The 13,072-nt window shown below is 37.7% G+C and overlaps 1 protein-coding gene across 1 annotated transcript; it reads left to right on the forward strand.

The window, feature by feature from the left end:
• The first annotated feature begins 355 nt into the window (after nucleotides 1-355).
• On the forward strand, nucleotides 356-12,463 carry RAB14 (RAB14, member RAS oncogene family). Its single transcript, XM_010848413.1, has 7 exons — nucleotides 356-542; nucleotides 1,552-1,605; nucleotides 2,905-3,082; nucleotides 5,840-5,906; nucleotides 8,745-8,832; nucleotides 9,179-9,209; nucleotides 10,194-12,463. The coding sequence occupies exons 1-7, from the start codon at nucleotides 491-493 to the stop codon at nucleotides 10,369-10,371; spliced, it is 648 nt and encodes a 215-aa protein (XP_010846715.1). The 5' UTR covers nucleotides 356-490; the 3' UTR covers nucleotides 10,372-12,463.
• The last annotated feature ends 609 nt before the right edge of the window (nucleotides 12,464-13,072 follow it).

The following is a 13,072-nucleotide window of genomic DNA, read 5'->3' on the forward strand; positions in this document are numbered from 1 at the left end:
TTCAAGTAGAGTGAAAAGGTTTTTTGTGTTTATAAGTTGGTGGTTACTTTTTACGACATTCTATTGTAAAATCAAAGTGTTCCAAACAAATAGATCATTAGACTTGAGTTAAGGGCTGCAACGGAGACCTTAACGGGAGGAGGACTATTTATAATGATACTATTTAAACTTAAATTTATAAAGATTTCCTTGATTGAAATTTTCCAGAGTAGCATTTCTTATCTGGTATTTCCTAAAGTGAAATATTGGAATTGTTTTGATATATGTTCTATTTCTGTGGATAATACATGAGAGTGTTGAAAGTGTTCATTCAAGAGAATTTGTGTATTTGATTAATTTGGGAAATGCAATTTTTTCTGCTATTGTAACCTACATTTTGTTTATAATCACTGTGGTTAATTTTATATATCTTTACAGGATACACGGCTTGGATAACTTGAGCATACTTTTTCCCTGAAGTAACTCAGTTTTCTTTGTTTCTAGTGCCACCATGGCAACTGCCCCGTACAACTACTCCTACATCTTTAAATATATTATTATTGGTAAGTTTGTTTAACTTATACTCTTGTTTGTTCTCCAAAGGTTAAAATGCAAAATGTTTATATGCTAATACTTAACATAGTACCCCAGAGGAAGTGAATACTTGTCTTTTTCACTGCAAAGTTAAAACTCCTTTGGTAGGATTTATTTTTTATCAGTGACCTGTTACTTTGTGACCCTGGGTACAAAGCTGGCTACCTCTGAAGTGACTTGAGGGCTACCTGAAAGTTAATACTGGGAATGAGATTAATTTCCTAGGAGTGTTGATACATTCCAAAAATATCATGAAATTTCTCAGAGCCCCCTGGATTCCAAAAATTGATAAAAATTCAGAATAATTGTGTAAGATACATGAAATAAATCGTAGTTTTTCTCTTGCTGTTTATCCATATGTAAGAGTAAGTTGAAATATACGTATTTTTCTTTTAATTCTTCCTGTTAGTTTGGTTTAATATTGAGCTTACGTGACTATATTGTAATGCTTCCTTCACCAAAGGTTAAATTGCTGTCAGTACAGTCAGAGATGATACCTGTTCCATTCGGATTTTCATGTGATGCACATTCTTTTGTGGAATTCTATAAGAAATATGAGATAAAATGGGGTCTAGTGAATCAGATTTCCAAAGCTTATTATTTCTACTTGTTCTGTGCTGCCCTTTTGGTCACTCCCAGGAGTTTTTGGCTTTTATGCATGGGTTAAGGGAAAAAACAAAAAGTTGTAATAGTTTAAAGTAGAAAACACTGTTCAGTTTTTCTGTTAAAAAGCTTTTCCCAGCTGGTGTCTATTTATTGACATAATTCATAACCAGATTCTACCACCAGTGAAGGTTGGGAATAGTCAATTTATATATCACAGTGAAAACCTACCTTTAGGATCTTTTGAACTCATTATAAATGATGAAAATGAAAATTTTTAAGTGCCCAGAGGTTTGTGATGTAATATGGTAAAAGAGGTATAGCAGTCATTGCATGTAATTATAAGAGGATAAAATTGGAACTTTTTTTTAACAGGGGACATGGGAGTAGGAAAGTCCTGCTTGCTTCACCAGTTTACAGAGAAAAAGTGTAAGTTCAGTGTGTAAGACAAAACATTGGCGGATTCTTACTGTCACTTTCCTGCCTTTTAAAAAGTGTTCTTTTCAGTACACTCTATGCAATAGAATATAACTTTTCCCTATGTATATGTACTTTTGTCTTTAGGAAGTGATTTTTTTTTTAAATAGGTACAAATGAAATATACTTGTATGTATGGTGGTGTTTTTTATGCCATATATAGTTTGATTGACTAGATTTTTGATAATACAAACTTTGGTTTTAAATATATATGCTATTAAAAATAAAAATATATAATTTCAAATTTAAATTATCTTTTTCTTGTTCTCTGACTTTCCATTGTAGAAATTATCTTATTAGGGGGAATGTGCTTATATATCATTTGCTAATAAATAATAATAGATTGGAAATATTTAAAATGGAATTCTTTCTGCATTCATGACTGGTCATTTTAGATTCAAAGTGCTACTCTGTCTTGTGTGGTAGGAGAAGGGGCCATTTTATTTTATGTAACCGATAGGCTAAATATAGTTGAAATTGTTTCCAATAGTTAAGATTATTTCTGTGGCATTTTTTAGCTTAATGTAACGTTTTATGAAGTGTTTAGCAGTCTGTGTACTGTAGAGGAGTAATGGTGGATATAGGTTTTCAGTGGCCTAGTTATAAAGAAAGGATTAGTAGACTTGTCCTATTGGATTAGACTTGCAAATATATAATTATAAATACTAAATTTCATGACAGTCTTTGAAGTATTGATAACGTTTTACAGAATAAATACTTGTTTGATTGAAAACTCCTAGAGTCTTAAAACTGTTAATTTGTTATTAGGTAAGAATTGTCAGAAGGCTAAATAGTATAATGTTGTTATGAAGAGTTTATTAAAATCCTTATTTTTAATTAGCAGGTAGCCCAGAGGTCAGTAAATAGTAACCTGTGGGCCAGGTCCTGGCACTGCTTGTTTTTAGAAGTAAGGTTTTACTGGAATGCTGTCATGCCTATGTTATGTATTGTCTGTGGCTGCTCTTGTGCTTTAGCAGCGTGGAGTCCTTGGAACAGAGGTCTTTTGGCCTGCAAAATGTGAAATATTTATTATTTGGTTCCTTGCAGAAATTTCTAAGCCTTGTTCCAGTCACATCCCTGTGACTCCTTAAGGGTTTTTGCTAATTTTTTTCTTTTCATGCAGGCTTTAACCTGTTTATAGCCTGTAAGCATTAATGAGTCTTTTGGTTGTCTAGTACATCATTTTCCCATTGATCTTAATTTGAAGCTTTCTGCAAGTTGGAATTTGTTATTTCTTTTCTTCCCTAACAGTTATGGCTGACTGTCCTCACACAATTGGTGTTGAATTTGGTACAAGAATAATTGAAGTTAGTGGCCAAAAAATCAAACTGCAGATCTGGGATACGGCAGGACAGGAGAGGTTCAGAGCTGTCACCCGAAGCTACTACAGAGGCGCGGCGGGAGCACTGATGGTGTACGACATCACCAGGTGAGGGTGTACGACATCACCAGGTGAGGGTGTACGACATCACCAGGTGAGGGTGTACGACATCACCAGGTGAGGGCCACGGTCCCAGCCCGCATACTCGAGCAAGGAAATCTACTTCAGGCAGTGGGTTTTTTTTAAAGTTGTTAGGCATTCTATAGTTTGTAATTGTGTATCTGTTAAATGACTTATTATTCGGGTTTTATGGTTTTTTTTCCTCTAAATTGCTATGTGTGAGATTTTCAGATATATTATCTGAAAGTGGGTAAGACTAAAGAAAACTTTAGGAGATGCTGGTGGAGCTAGTGAAAGAATACTCTTCTGAAAAGCAGTATCAGTTGAATTATTTGAGGTGAAATATTTCACACCAAATATTTTTACTTCAGTAGAAAGCAAGCAAATCTTTAAGAGTTACTCTGTTCAGCCTCTTGCCTGTGGACGGAGGAGCCTGGTGGGCTGCTGTCCATAGGGTCACAGAGTCAGACACGACTGAAGCGACTTAGCAGCAGCAGCAGTGTTAAAGTTCATGTCTTTTCAAAATAAGGCCAAGCAAAGGAATTAAGTAGTTTTGCTAATCCAACGTGGTAGATTATAAAAAATTCTCATACTTGAATCTGAAATATTAAAATTTTTTGTGTCCTAAAATGGATTGAAGTAGCTCATGATACTTCATGCTGCAAGATTAAATTTATTTCAACTCTGCTATTTATGGAAACTCAAAAGTAATTGATACGGAATAACAAAACTGGACCTTAAATGTTTGATTTGGGAAAATTGAGCCACTTCATTAAACGCTGTGCTGTTTGTCTGCTCTAAGCTAGAAAATGAACTAGACCACCTTTCATATTAATGCAGAGTGTCTAAAGCAGAGTGACTCTTGTCTCACCTTCGAGCGGGTAGGAATCAGTAAGTGGGACCAAGTGATAGACTTTCACGTGTATTTCCTTTTGGATAATGCTTTGCCCTGCTTTTGAAGAGTCACAGTGAGAAGTTCTGTAGTAAAGGGACTCTGCTGCTGCTACTGCTGCTGCTAAGTCGCTTCAGTCGTAAGTTTGTTTAATTTAGTGTTTCCTAAGGTTATTTTCGGAGAAGGCAATGGCACCCCACTTCAGTACTCCTGTCTGGAAAATCCCACGGATGGAGGAGCCTGATAGGCTGCAGTCCATGGGGTCGTGAAGAGTCGGACATGACTAAATGACTTCACTTTCACTTTTCACTTTCATGCATTGGAAAAGGAAATGGCAACCCACTCCAGTGTTCTTGCCTGGAGAATCCCAGGGACGGGGGAGCCTTGTGGGTTGCCATCTATGGGGTTGCACAGAGTCGGACATGACTGAAGCGACTTAGCAGCAGCAGCAGCAGCAACAAGGTTATTTTATTTATTTAGAATAAAGATAGTGGATGGTTATGATTATAGTCTTGTAGTTTTACTAAATTTTCGAATTGGGTGGTCTCAGGGCAAAACAGAGGGAACAGCCTTAAGGCTCTTCACTGGAGCCAGGCAACTGGTAAATAGTTTTGTGGGAAGACAGGTAAAGAACCTGGCCATTTGTACGGACATCCTTTTATGTGGGATGCATTCCTGAAGGCTCTGCATAGTTGAAGACTGCATTCATTATTAAAATCTAACTATGGTGATGTGTACTTAAGTGTATCTATAGATTGTAGATTGTTTTGCTTTTGTGTGTTCTTTAATTCCAGCCTATTGAGATATGAATGATAAGGCTTGTGCTTTTTAAAATTTATATTTGATCACTGTTTACTTGGACAAGTTGAAAACACTGGGAAAAAAATTTTTATGTGACTTTTTTGACATGTAGGTGGTGGTTTGTGTATAACATGATATAGTACAGTAAAAAGAAATTCTGAGTAAGGAATTCTTTCCAGTTCTCTCTGGGAAAGGAATATATCAGATTCTGTTTGGTATATCAGATTTTATATGAACACTGGCAGCTGGAGATGATGGAATATATTCACTAGACTGAACTCGAAACACTTCAAGGACACAGTGTCTGTAAAAGGTCCTGCACCTGGCTCTGAAATCATTTCTGCCTCTTTATGGGCCTCTGTTGCCTCACCTAATAGATTAATGTTCTATGAGTCTGTATAAATTAGAAATATTTTTAACCATCAAAATTTAAAAAATGTTTTGACCTTTTTGGTAAAGTCTAATAGTGGTAGTATATTCTGTATTATTTTAAATTATTTGGATTTGTTTGCTGTCTTAGGTCCTACTTGGCTAATGCAAAGGAGCCAGGAGTTTTTAAATTCTCAGATTGGAGAAAATGAAGAAATAAGGCATTATGAATCCTCAAATCATTTAGCTGCTGGTAAATGAGAGTGTACAGTTAGGATAAACTCACCCTCTGATATACCTGGGGACTTCAGTTTCCAGTCAAATGTATTAATCTTCTTAAAGCCGATTTTTAAAATTCAGAGTTCAGAATTATTTTCCATTAATTTTTTATCTTGTTCTTGCTTGCTTATTGGTCTGTTTATGTTTTTAAATGTAAATAATTTACTCCTGATGTATAAGTCATTAGCAAAGTTGTTGACTATTGAGTTATTTAAAACAAAAGGTTTGGCTAGATATTTGAAAAGTGTGTGTTTACATTCCACAATTCTCTAGGGCAGCAGTCTAGTCAAATCAAAAATATTTTTTAAGTATATATTTAAAATATATTTGATGAAGTTTCTTTTTTTCCTATTGAAATGGCAACTGTATGTGGCAGTCACAAAAATAAACTTTAATTTTTGCAGAAGAAGTACATATAATCACTTAAGCAGCTGGTTGACAGATGCAAGGAATCTCACCAATCCAAATACTGTAAGTTAAATGATGTCTATTGTACAAAAAGCTTAAGATCTAAGTTGACCCAGAAAGGAAAGCCATTTGCTAAGTGGACTTTTTGTATTTGGGTACTAAGAATGAGAGAGTCTTTATTCTTAAATTGAAGAAAATGTAAAACCTTTTTTCGAATATGGACTATGCCAGGTTTCACACTTACAGTTGGTTTTTGTTCATGTTTGTGGTTTAAGAAAAATGAAAGTTACTAGTGGGGTGGTGATCTCATGTCACATGGAGACTATGAAATCTGAAACTTTCACTTTAATCTGCATTAATTTCATAAAACGTTACCATTAGAGGAAACTGGGCAAAGTGTACTGGGATCTATTATTTCTCACTACATGAGTCTCCATAATTTTATTAATGTCAATTAAAAATAAAAACTGTTCTGCGTATTATAAAAAATTAGCCAGTCTGAAAAGATTTATTTGAGATTTTAAAGACTAGCTAGCTACTATGGTAGGCTCTGCAGTATACAAAAAAGAATGTGGGTCTTTGGCCAATACAAGGTCATCGTCCAGCAGGGAGATCACCTGTGGGGATACAGATAACTACTGGGAAGCAGAGTGAAACAGGCTGGACACAGCGTGGCCGGGGTAGCGCTTGCTAGTGGTGTGTTTGGGGGCAGCCAGTGTGAACAGTGCCGTCTGGAGAAAGCAGGTTGACAAAGGAGGTGTTGTTTGATCTGGGACTTAGGAGTAGAAGGTTTTGGTAGATTCTGCGGAGGGTATTCCAGGAACAAGTGAGGGAAGGCCCTGAGCAGGAACAGACTGAGCTTTGTGAGAGTAAGGCCTGGGTCTCACTTAGCTTTGTGCCCCAGAGCCTGGCAGTGGCCTGGTTTAGTAAATACGTAATCAGTGCTAAGATTGGCTTTCATCAGGGAACAGCAACTTAATTATTTTTAAGAGTCAGTTAACATGGTTTGCCTTTTATGCCAGGGACTGTGTCTGGGACTTTCCTATCCATTATCACAGTAAACCCACTGTAGGTATACATGCAAATCTATAGGTGAATGTTCATACAGCTTTGTTTGCAGTAGTCAAAAATGCAACCTAGATGGCTGTCAGTAGGTAAACGGTGAAACAATTTGGTGCATCTGTTCTTGGGAATACTCTCCAGCCATACAAGGGAATCACCTGTAGATAAATAGATCTCATGGGCGTTGTGCTGAATGAAAAAAGTCAGTCTCGAAAGATTACATTCTGTATGATTCCATTTATATAAAACATTCTCAAAAAGAAAAGTTCTGAGTTGGAGAGCAGATTTGTGGTTGCCAGGGGTTAGTGACAGGGGTGAAAGGTGTGAGCTGACTGTAAAGAGGGCAGCACAGTCCAGTTCCTTTGTAGTGAAGAAGCTGATCGTGGGGACACAGATCTATACCTGCAGTAAAACTGCATAGAGCTATACACAGTAAAACTGAACTCTCAGTGAGGACTGTAGATTGTGCCAGTGTCAGTTCCCTGGTGTTGAGAGTGTGTTAAGATCCTAGTATTGGGGACGCTTGGTGAAAGGGATATAAGAGCTCTACTCTTCTGTAAACTTTTGTGATTCTTTTGTTATGTAAGTAAAATACTAAAAACATCAAGAAAACAACTTATTGTAGAGAGTCATTAGAGGAGCATAATAAAAAAAAATTAGCCATGTCCTTCTTGTTTCATTTATGCCTCTTAAAATCTTACCAGATCTCATTATAGAAGAAAGAAAAAAAATCTGTTACATTTTCTGTAACTTTGCCTTTGATTTCTATGTGCAAGTTGCATACTTTCTACTTTTGTTGATAGTGCTGTTGTACCTGTCTTGTTAGCATGCCACCTTGTGCCTCCCCTCTCACGAAGATGGGAAGTGTGGTTTGGAAATGCTTAAGGAATGGAGAGCAGGCAGTGTTGTCTCCATTAAGCAAACATTTCTTAAACTGAGTGCCTGTGTTATAAGGCCCTGTACTACTTAGCCATTGTGACTTTACCAACTTTGACTTTTTAAAAAACTTGATTTCATTTTTTAAGTGTAATTGCCTTACTCTTTACTGGATAGGTGGACTGACCGTATGTGAAAATGTTTTCCCATCCTCAGTGGGCACCTGTCCACACTGATTGAAGAACGCTAAAGGTGGACATTTGGGTCAAAATAGTTACAGTTCATGGACACCATGTTTTGAAAGGACAGCCAGGGGCTGAAATTTCACGTGAAAAAAAGTTAGTGATGGACAACCCTTTTAGTTGAAACCATCCATTTCTAAAGTATCTGGATTTACCACATCAGTTTTGAAGGGGAACATATTTTGCTTTGAATATGAAGTCGCTGTACAGACGTTCTCCCACCCCCGCTGTCCCCTCTCCTGGATGCAGTCATTGTTATCAGCTGCTACAGACCTCGTCTAACCGAGGGATAGTGTAGGGGAGGACAGGATTGGAAGGTCACAGTTCGGGTTTTCTGCCTGAATTCTGATGTCCGCCTACCACGGACTCTTGAGTGATCTTTTAACAAGTCCTTGTTTGCTTTGAGTATCAGTTTCCTTACTTGTAGCCTCAGAAGTTGAACTAGTAGTTTTAAAGCTTTCTGTGGATTCCAGGAACTTAGGAAAATCTAATGAAAGGCAGAACCCTTCTCTTCCAGGCAGTGTCCTGGAGACACCCTCTGTGCCTCTTCATAGTTACACCTTCACGATTCTGTGGTCATCGTCCGATGGGTAATTGGTAGTATTTAGTTTCCTTTGTAGACCTGCATGTTTTTTCCTCCAGATTTTTGGATTTTAGAGTTTTCATGTCTGATTTAAAGGTTGCTTTTGTGTAAGACGTCTCTCTTTCGGTTACAATCCAGGTGATAATCCTCATAGGGAATAAAGCAGATCTGGAGGCTCAGCGGGATGTGACGTATGAGGAAGCCAAACAGTTTGCTGAAGAAAACGGTGGGTTTCTTGTGAGGTTTAATGGCGTTCGGTCACACATGCGAGATTTCTAAGGAGAAGTGGGGTTTTGACAATGCAGATGATTTGACAGTTTTTTTTAAGTGCAAATTGCTCAAATCGAAGAATGAGGAAATACAAAATGCGTTTGTATTTGGGATTCATTTTGAGGGCAATAGAATTATTTAATGACATAAAGATTCCTTCCATTTCAGACTCATAGTCTTTCATAAAATACTGTGGTGGTAGTACTGAAAGCTGATGGGAACGTTTTACTCAGAAGTCACTTAAGAGAATGTCCTTGTGAGTTAATTTGAAATGTCTTTCATAGTCTGAATTTTATTTTTAGGTTTATTGTTCCTTGAAGCAAGTGCAAAAACGTAAGTATGACTAAAATCAGTAGATCATTTAAAATTATATTCAAATTTCTCAAAGCAGAACCACATATATATATAAATGTATAATGTATATGTACATATAGTGTATAATATGTAAATGTGTAATGCTTATGGCAGGGAAAACAGCAAAAATCCCTTTGCTTGTTTCACATTTCAAAATAATGTTTTTTGTTACTTTCCCTAAAATATTATACCTTGATTGTACTCATTGGTAATACAGGTTAATAAATGAAATTGTGTTAACACAAATTGTGTAAAGGCTAAAAGTGACCTTTACAACCAAGGCTGAATTGGGCATCTTGGACTCAAGGTTGTTCAACCTGTTGATTTAATACTTGTCATTTTAGTAAAAGCATGACTTTAGGAAATATTCAATGTCTTAAGAGTAATTAGAAGCATAAGTAACATTTCTAATTGTTATTCCACGTTCATTATTGAACCCCAGCACTCCTGTCATAGTTCTTCATTTATTAAGCCAAATACTCCTTGCAGTGCTGAGAAGCTGGCCCCTTTTTGTTTTGCCTCATCTGTACTGTTGGTCCTAAAAGGGCCAATATCAAACGTGAACATGGCTAAGCATGATAAGAACAGTACAGTTTATGCTTGGCTAATCAGACCATACAAATCCTGGAATACTGATTGGAGATAATTTTATTTCGGTTTAGAACACCCCCTACTATGGCCTGCTTAATTATTGTTATATATTACTATATAGCATTTTAATGATTAGAGCATGTACAGTTTCACATTGGGTTTGTAGAAAGAGCTCTTAGTATTGTTGATATGCTTTCCAAAGAAAAGATTTTCCCATGTTGTTCTTTAGCTCAGTCTTCTGGTAATCCCTTATTAGATGACAGTGGCTAAGTTGAAGACATCATGGCAAAGGTTAGCAAAAGGTCAGTGTGTAATGTCTTATGTTTTGTAGAAAGCTATGGTTTGCCAATAAAGTTGTTGATTGCCTCTTAGGGGAGAGAACGTAGAAGATGCTTTCCTTGAGGCTGCCAAGAAGATCTATCAGAACATTCAGGATGGAAGCTTGGATCTGAACGCCGCCGAGTCGGGTGTACAGCACAAACCTTCAGCCCCACAGGGGGGCCGGCTAACCAGCGAGCCCCAGCCCCAGAGGGAAGGCTGCGGCTGCTAGTGACCTCCTCGCCGTGGCTCTCACTCGACCTTTCACCTCTGTCTGTTGGAAGCAGTACTTTTTACTGCCTCACTGTCTTCTGTACATCTTACTGGGTTTAATTAAAAAGAAAAAAACAACTCTGTTGTAAAAACAGTTTAACACAATACTAAACTGCTAAACAACTAGATGTAATCAGGTTATCAAAGGCAAGTAGAGTAATCCGTCTCTCCTGCATGGCAAATCGAGACTTTCCCCCCGATTGTCCTCGTGATAGGTGTGTCACCAGTCCACGATTTAGACTGAGCACTGATGCTGGACTTGATTTTTTTGCCCCTCCCTCTTTTGGCAAGGCTTCGTCTCATTGTACGGTTTAATTTGATGGTATCTTAAGCTTTCTTCCCATCTTTAACTGTTCAGGTATGTCTGTTGTAACCCATACATTTATTGCTGTGAAATGACTTCTGATGATAGAGAAAGGGTTCTTCAAAGCCTTTTGTTTTTGTCGGATAAATTCCCTGTTGTGTGGGTGGCATTTTTCTTAAGGCGGTTTGCTTCTGTCTTAGCCTTGCGCAGGGAAAATATCCATTTATCTTTTTTCTTATGCTTAATTAATAGCTTTATCCTTTTTTTTTACACCATTTTATCTTTTTCTCTTTAGCAGAAAGTAAATATGTATAAAATTTGAAGGAACCGAACTAACAATACATTCTGTGTATATTATTTTAATGAAGAAAATAAATTGATTACTGGCCTTGGAACAGTATAAAATACCAGTTTGTACAGTAGGACCTGTATGTGACCATGTTACTCCCTTCCATTTCACACGAGGAAACAGACACAGCTTCTGTGCACACGATGTACTGGCTCCGCCCTTTGGTGCTGGCAGGGTTTGGGGACATCACGCTGGAGAGCGTTCCCGGCGCGAGACGATTCACACTAGCAGATTCTGTTCCGTCTCTGCGCTGTGGCTTACCTGCTGGTTTTCTTAACTGTCCTCGTGCAATCAGCAATGTGCTAACCTGCTTTTCTCTTTTTGTAAACATTTTGCATTACAGGCTGCATTTCTTGCCTTACTGTATAGAAGAAGAAAAAAGGCTGGTTTCTTATTGCACATTTTAAGCTTTTATACCTGTATCTCAGAATGGTAAGATTCTGAACCAGACAGCCAGAACCGCAGGTCTGCTGTTAAGGGATTTTAAATAGTGCATTTTTAACACTACAGTGAAATAATTTAAGATACCGCTTGTATTCTTAGTGTATTTATGTCATGTTGGCATAAGTTGTTCTGTGAAGGGGAAGGTGTTTCTCACCCTGTTTCAGTGTTTGTACTGATAGAAAGTAAGTTACTACTTTGCACTAGGCGGTGTGGCCACTGAAGAATACTGTACTGCAAGGAAACGATCTCATTTCTGTAGACAGCAAACTTACGTTTTACCAAGTTCTTTACTTCTGTTGATTGATTCCTAATTGAGTTTATGGTTCAGGCTGGGAATTGAGAAGTTATTTGAAGTAGGATAGGTAAAACCTCAGTATATTATATAAAATGCACCCTCAGCTCAACTGCTGTGTTTAAAATACACATTTTAAATCCCTATTTACAGACACTAAAGTAAGAAATACTGCTTTCTGGGTTGTAAACGCGTGGTAGTACCAGAGTCTTGTACAGTCAATGTTAAATAAAAGCCACAACTGGAATGTGCAGAAAACAGGATTTGGTTAATTTGTGGACTCATCTTTATTTTTGTCTTTAACTTTTTTAAAGAGCAAGATACCTGGAGTGTATCGGGTATGTTCTGGTAAGGACGCACAGTGATCTGTTCTGCTTACACTGTTGCATCACGAGGGACTCACCCAGGGACCATGACCTGCTGGCGTGTGTGTGTATATTTACAAAATCAAAACAAACGAACCACCCCCCGGGTACAAGGCAGCCATCCCAGACCGAAGTCTGTGGCTTGTGTAGGTGCAGTACCCTGGTTCCCAGAGTCAGCTACAGTGGGTCTTAATTGTTCTGTGACAGATTTACTCAGACTGCTGTACTCTTCATTTGATGTAACAAAATGCTATTAATCTAAATATTTGTAAATAAAGTACCTGTATCTAGATTAAAGTAAAATTGTTTGCCTTATTTTCTAAATTATAACAGGATTTCATATTTTCTTCAGGCAAATAGCTATTTGGCATTAAGTTGCCAGTTTTTACTGCAGAACTGCCCTTAATTGTTGTTTAAAAAGAGACGTCTGCGTAAATAGTATATAAATCCACAGCACTCGGTAATGGAGCTCTGGTCTGACCCGTGCATTCAGATCCCACTCGCGGTGTTCTTTGGCCTTTTTCAGTGTGAGGTCAGCACGCCTGGTGGCTGACACTTCTCCCTTGACTCTGCTCAGGACCAGATTCTGGTATTTGCATGTGTGATCCCCTGTAATAAACCTGGGTGCTCAGAGAGAGGCAGACTGTTGTAAACATCTGTGTGCCAGACATTGGGCAAGTACCTTGGGGAGAATGTGAAATTCTTTTAATTTTTAATCCACGGAGAGCTTATTACTTGTGTGGTCACCTGCTTTTCTGGGTTCCTCGTTGCCCTTGCACCTATGAGGCCCTCCTGAGTAGTACTTGGTGCTCGGTACTCTGTGCGTTAGACATTCCGGGATGATGTTCAAGTATTTTTCATGGACAATAAAGTGTTTGATGCAGTGATTTTGATTTTTTTGGGGGC

This window comes from Bison bison, unplaced genomic scaffold (assembly GCF_000754665.1).
Source record: "Bison bison bison isolate TAMUID 2011002044 unplaced genomic scaffold, Bison_UMD1.0 scf7180017864266, whole genome shotgun sequence".
Classification (NCBI taxonomy): Eukaryota; Metazoa; Chordata; class Mammalia; order Artiodactyla; family Bovidae; genus Bison; species Bison bison.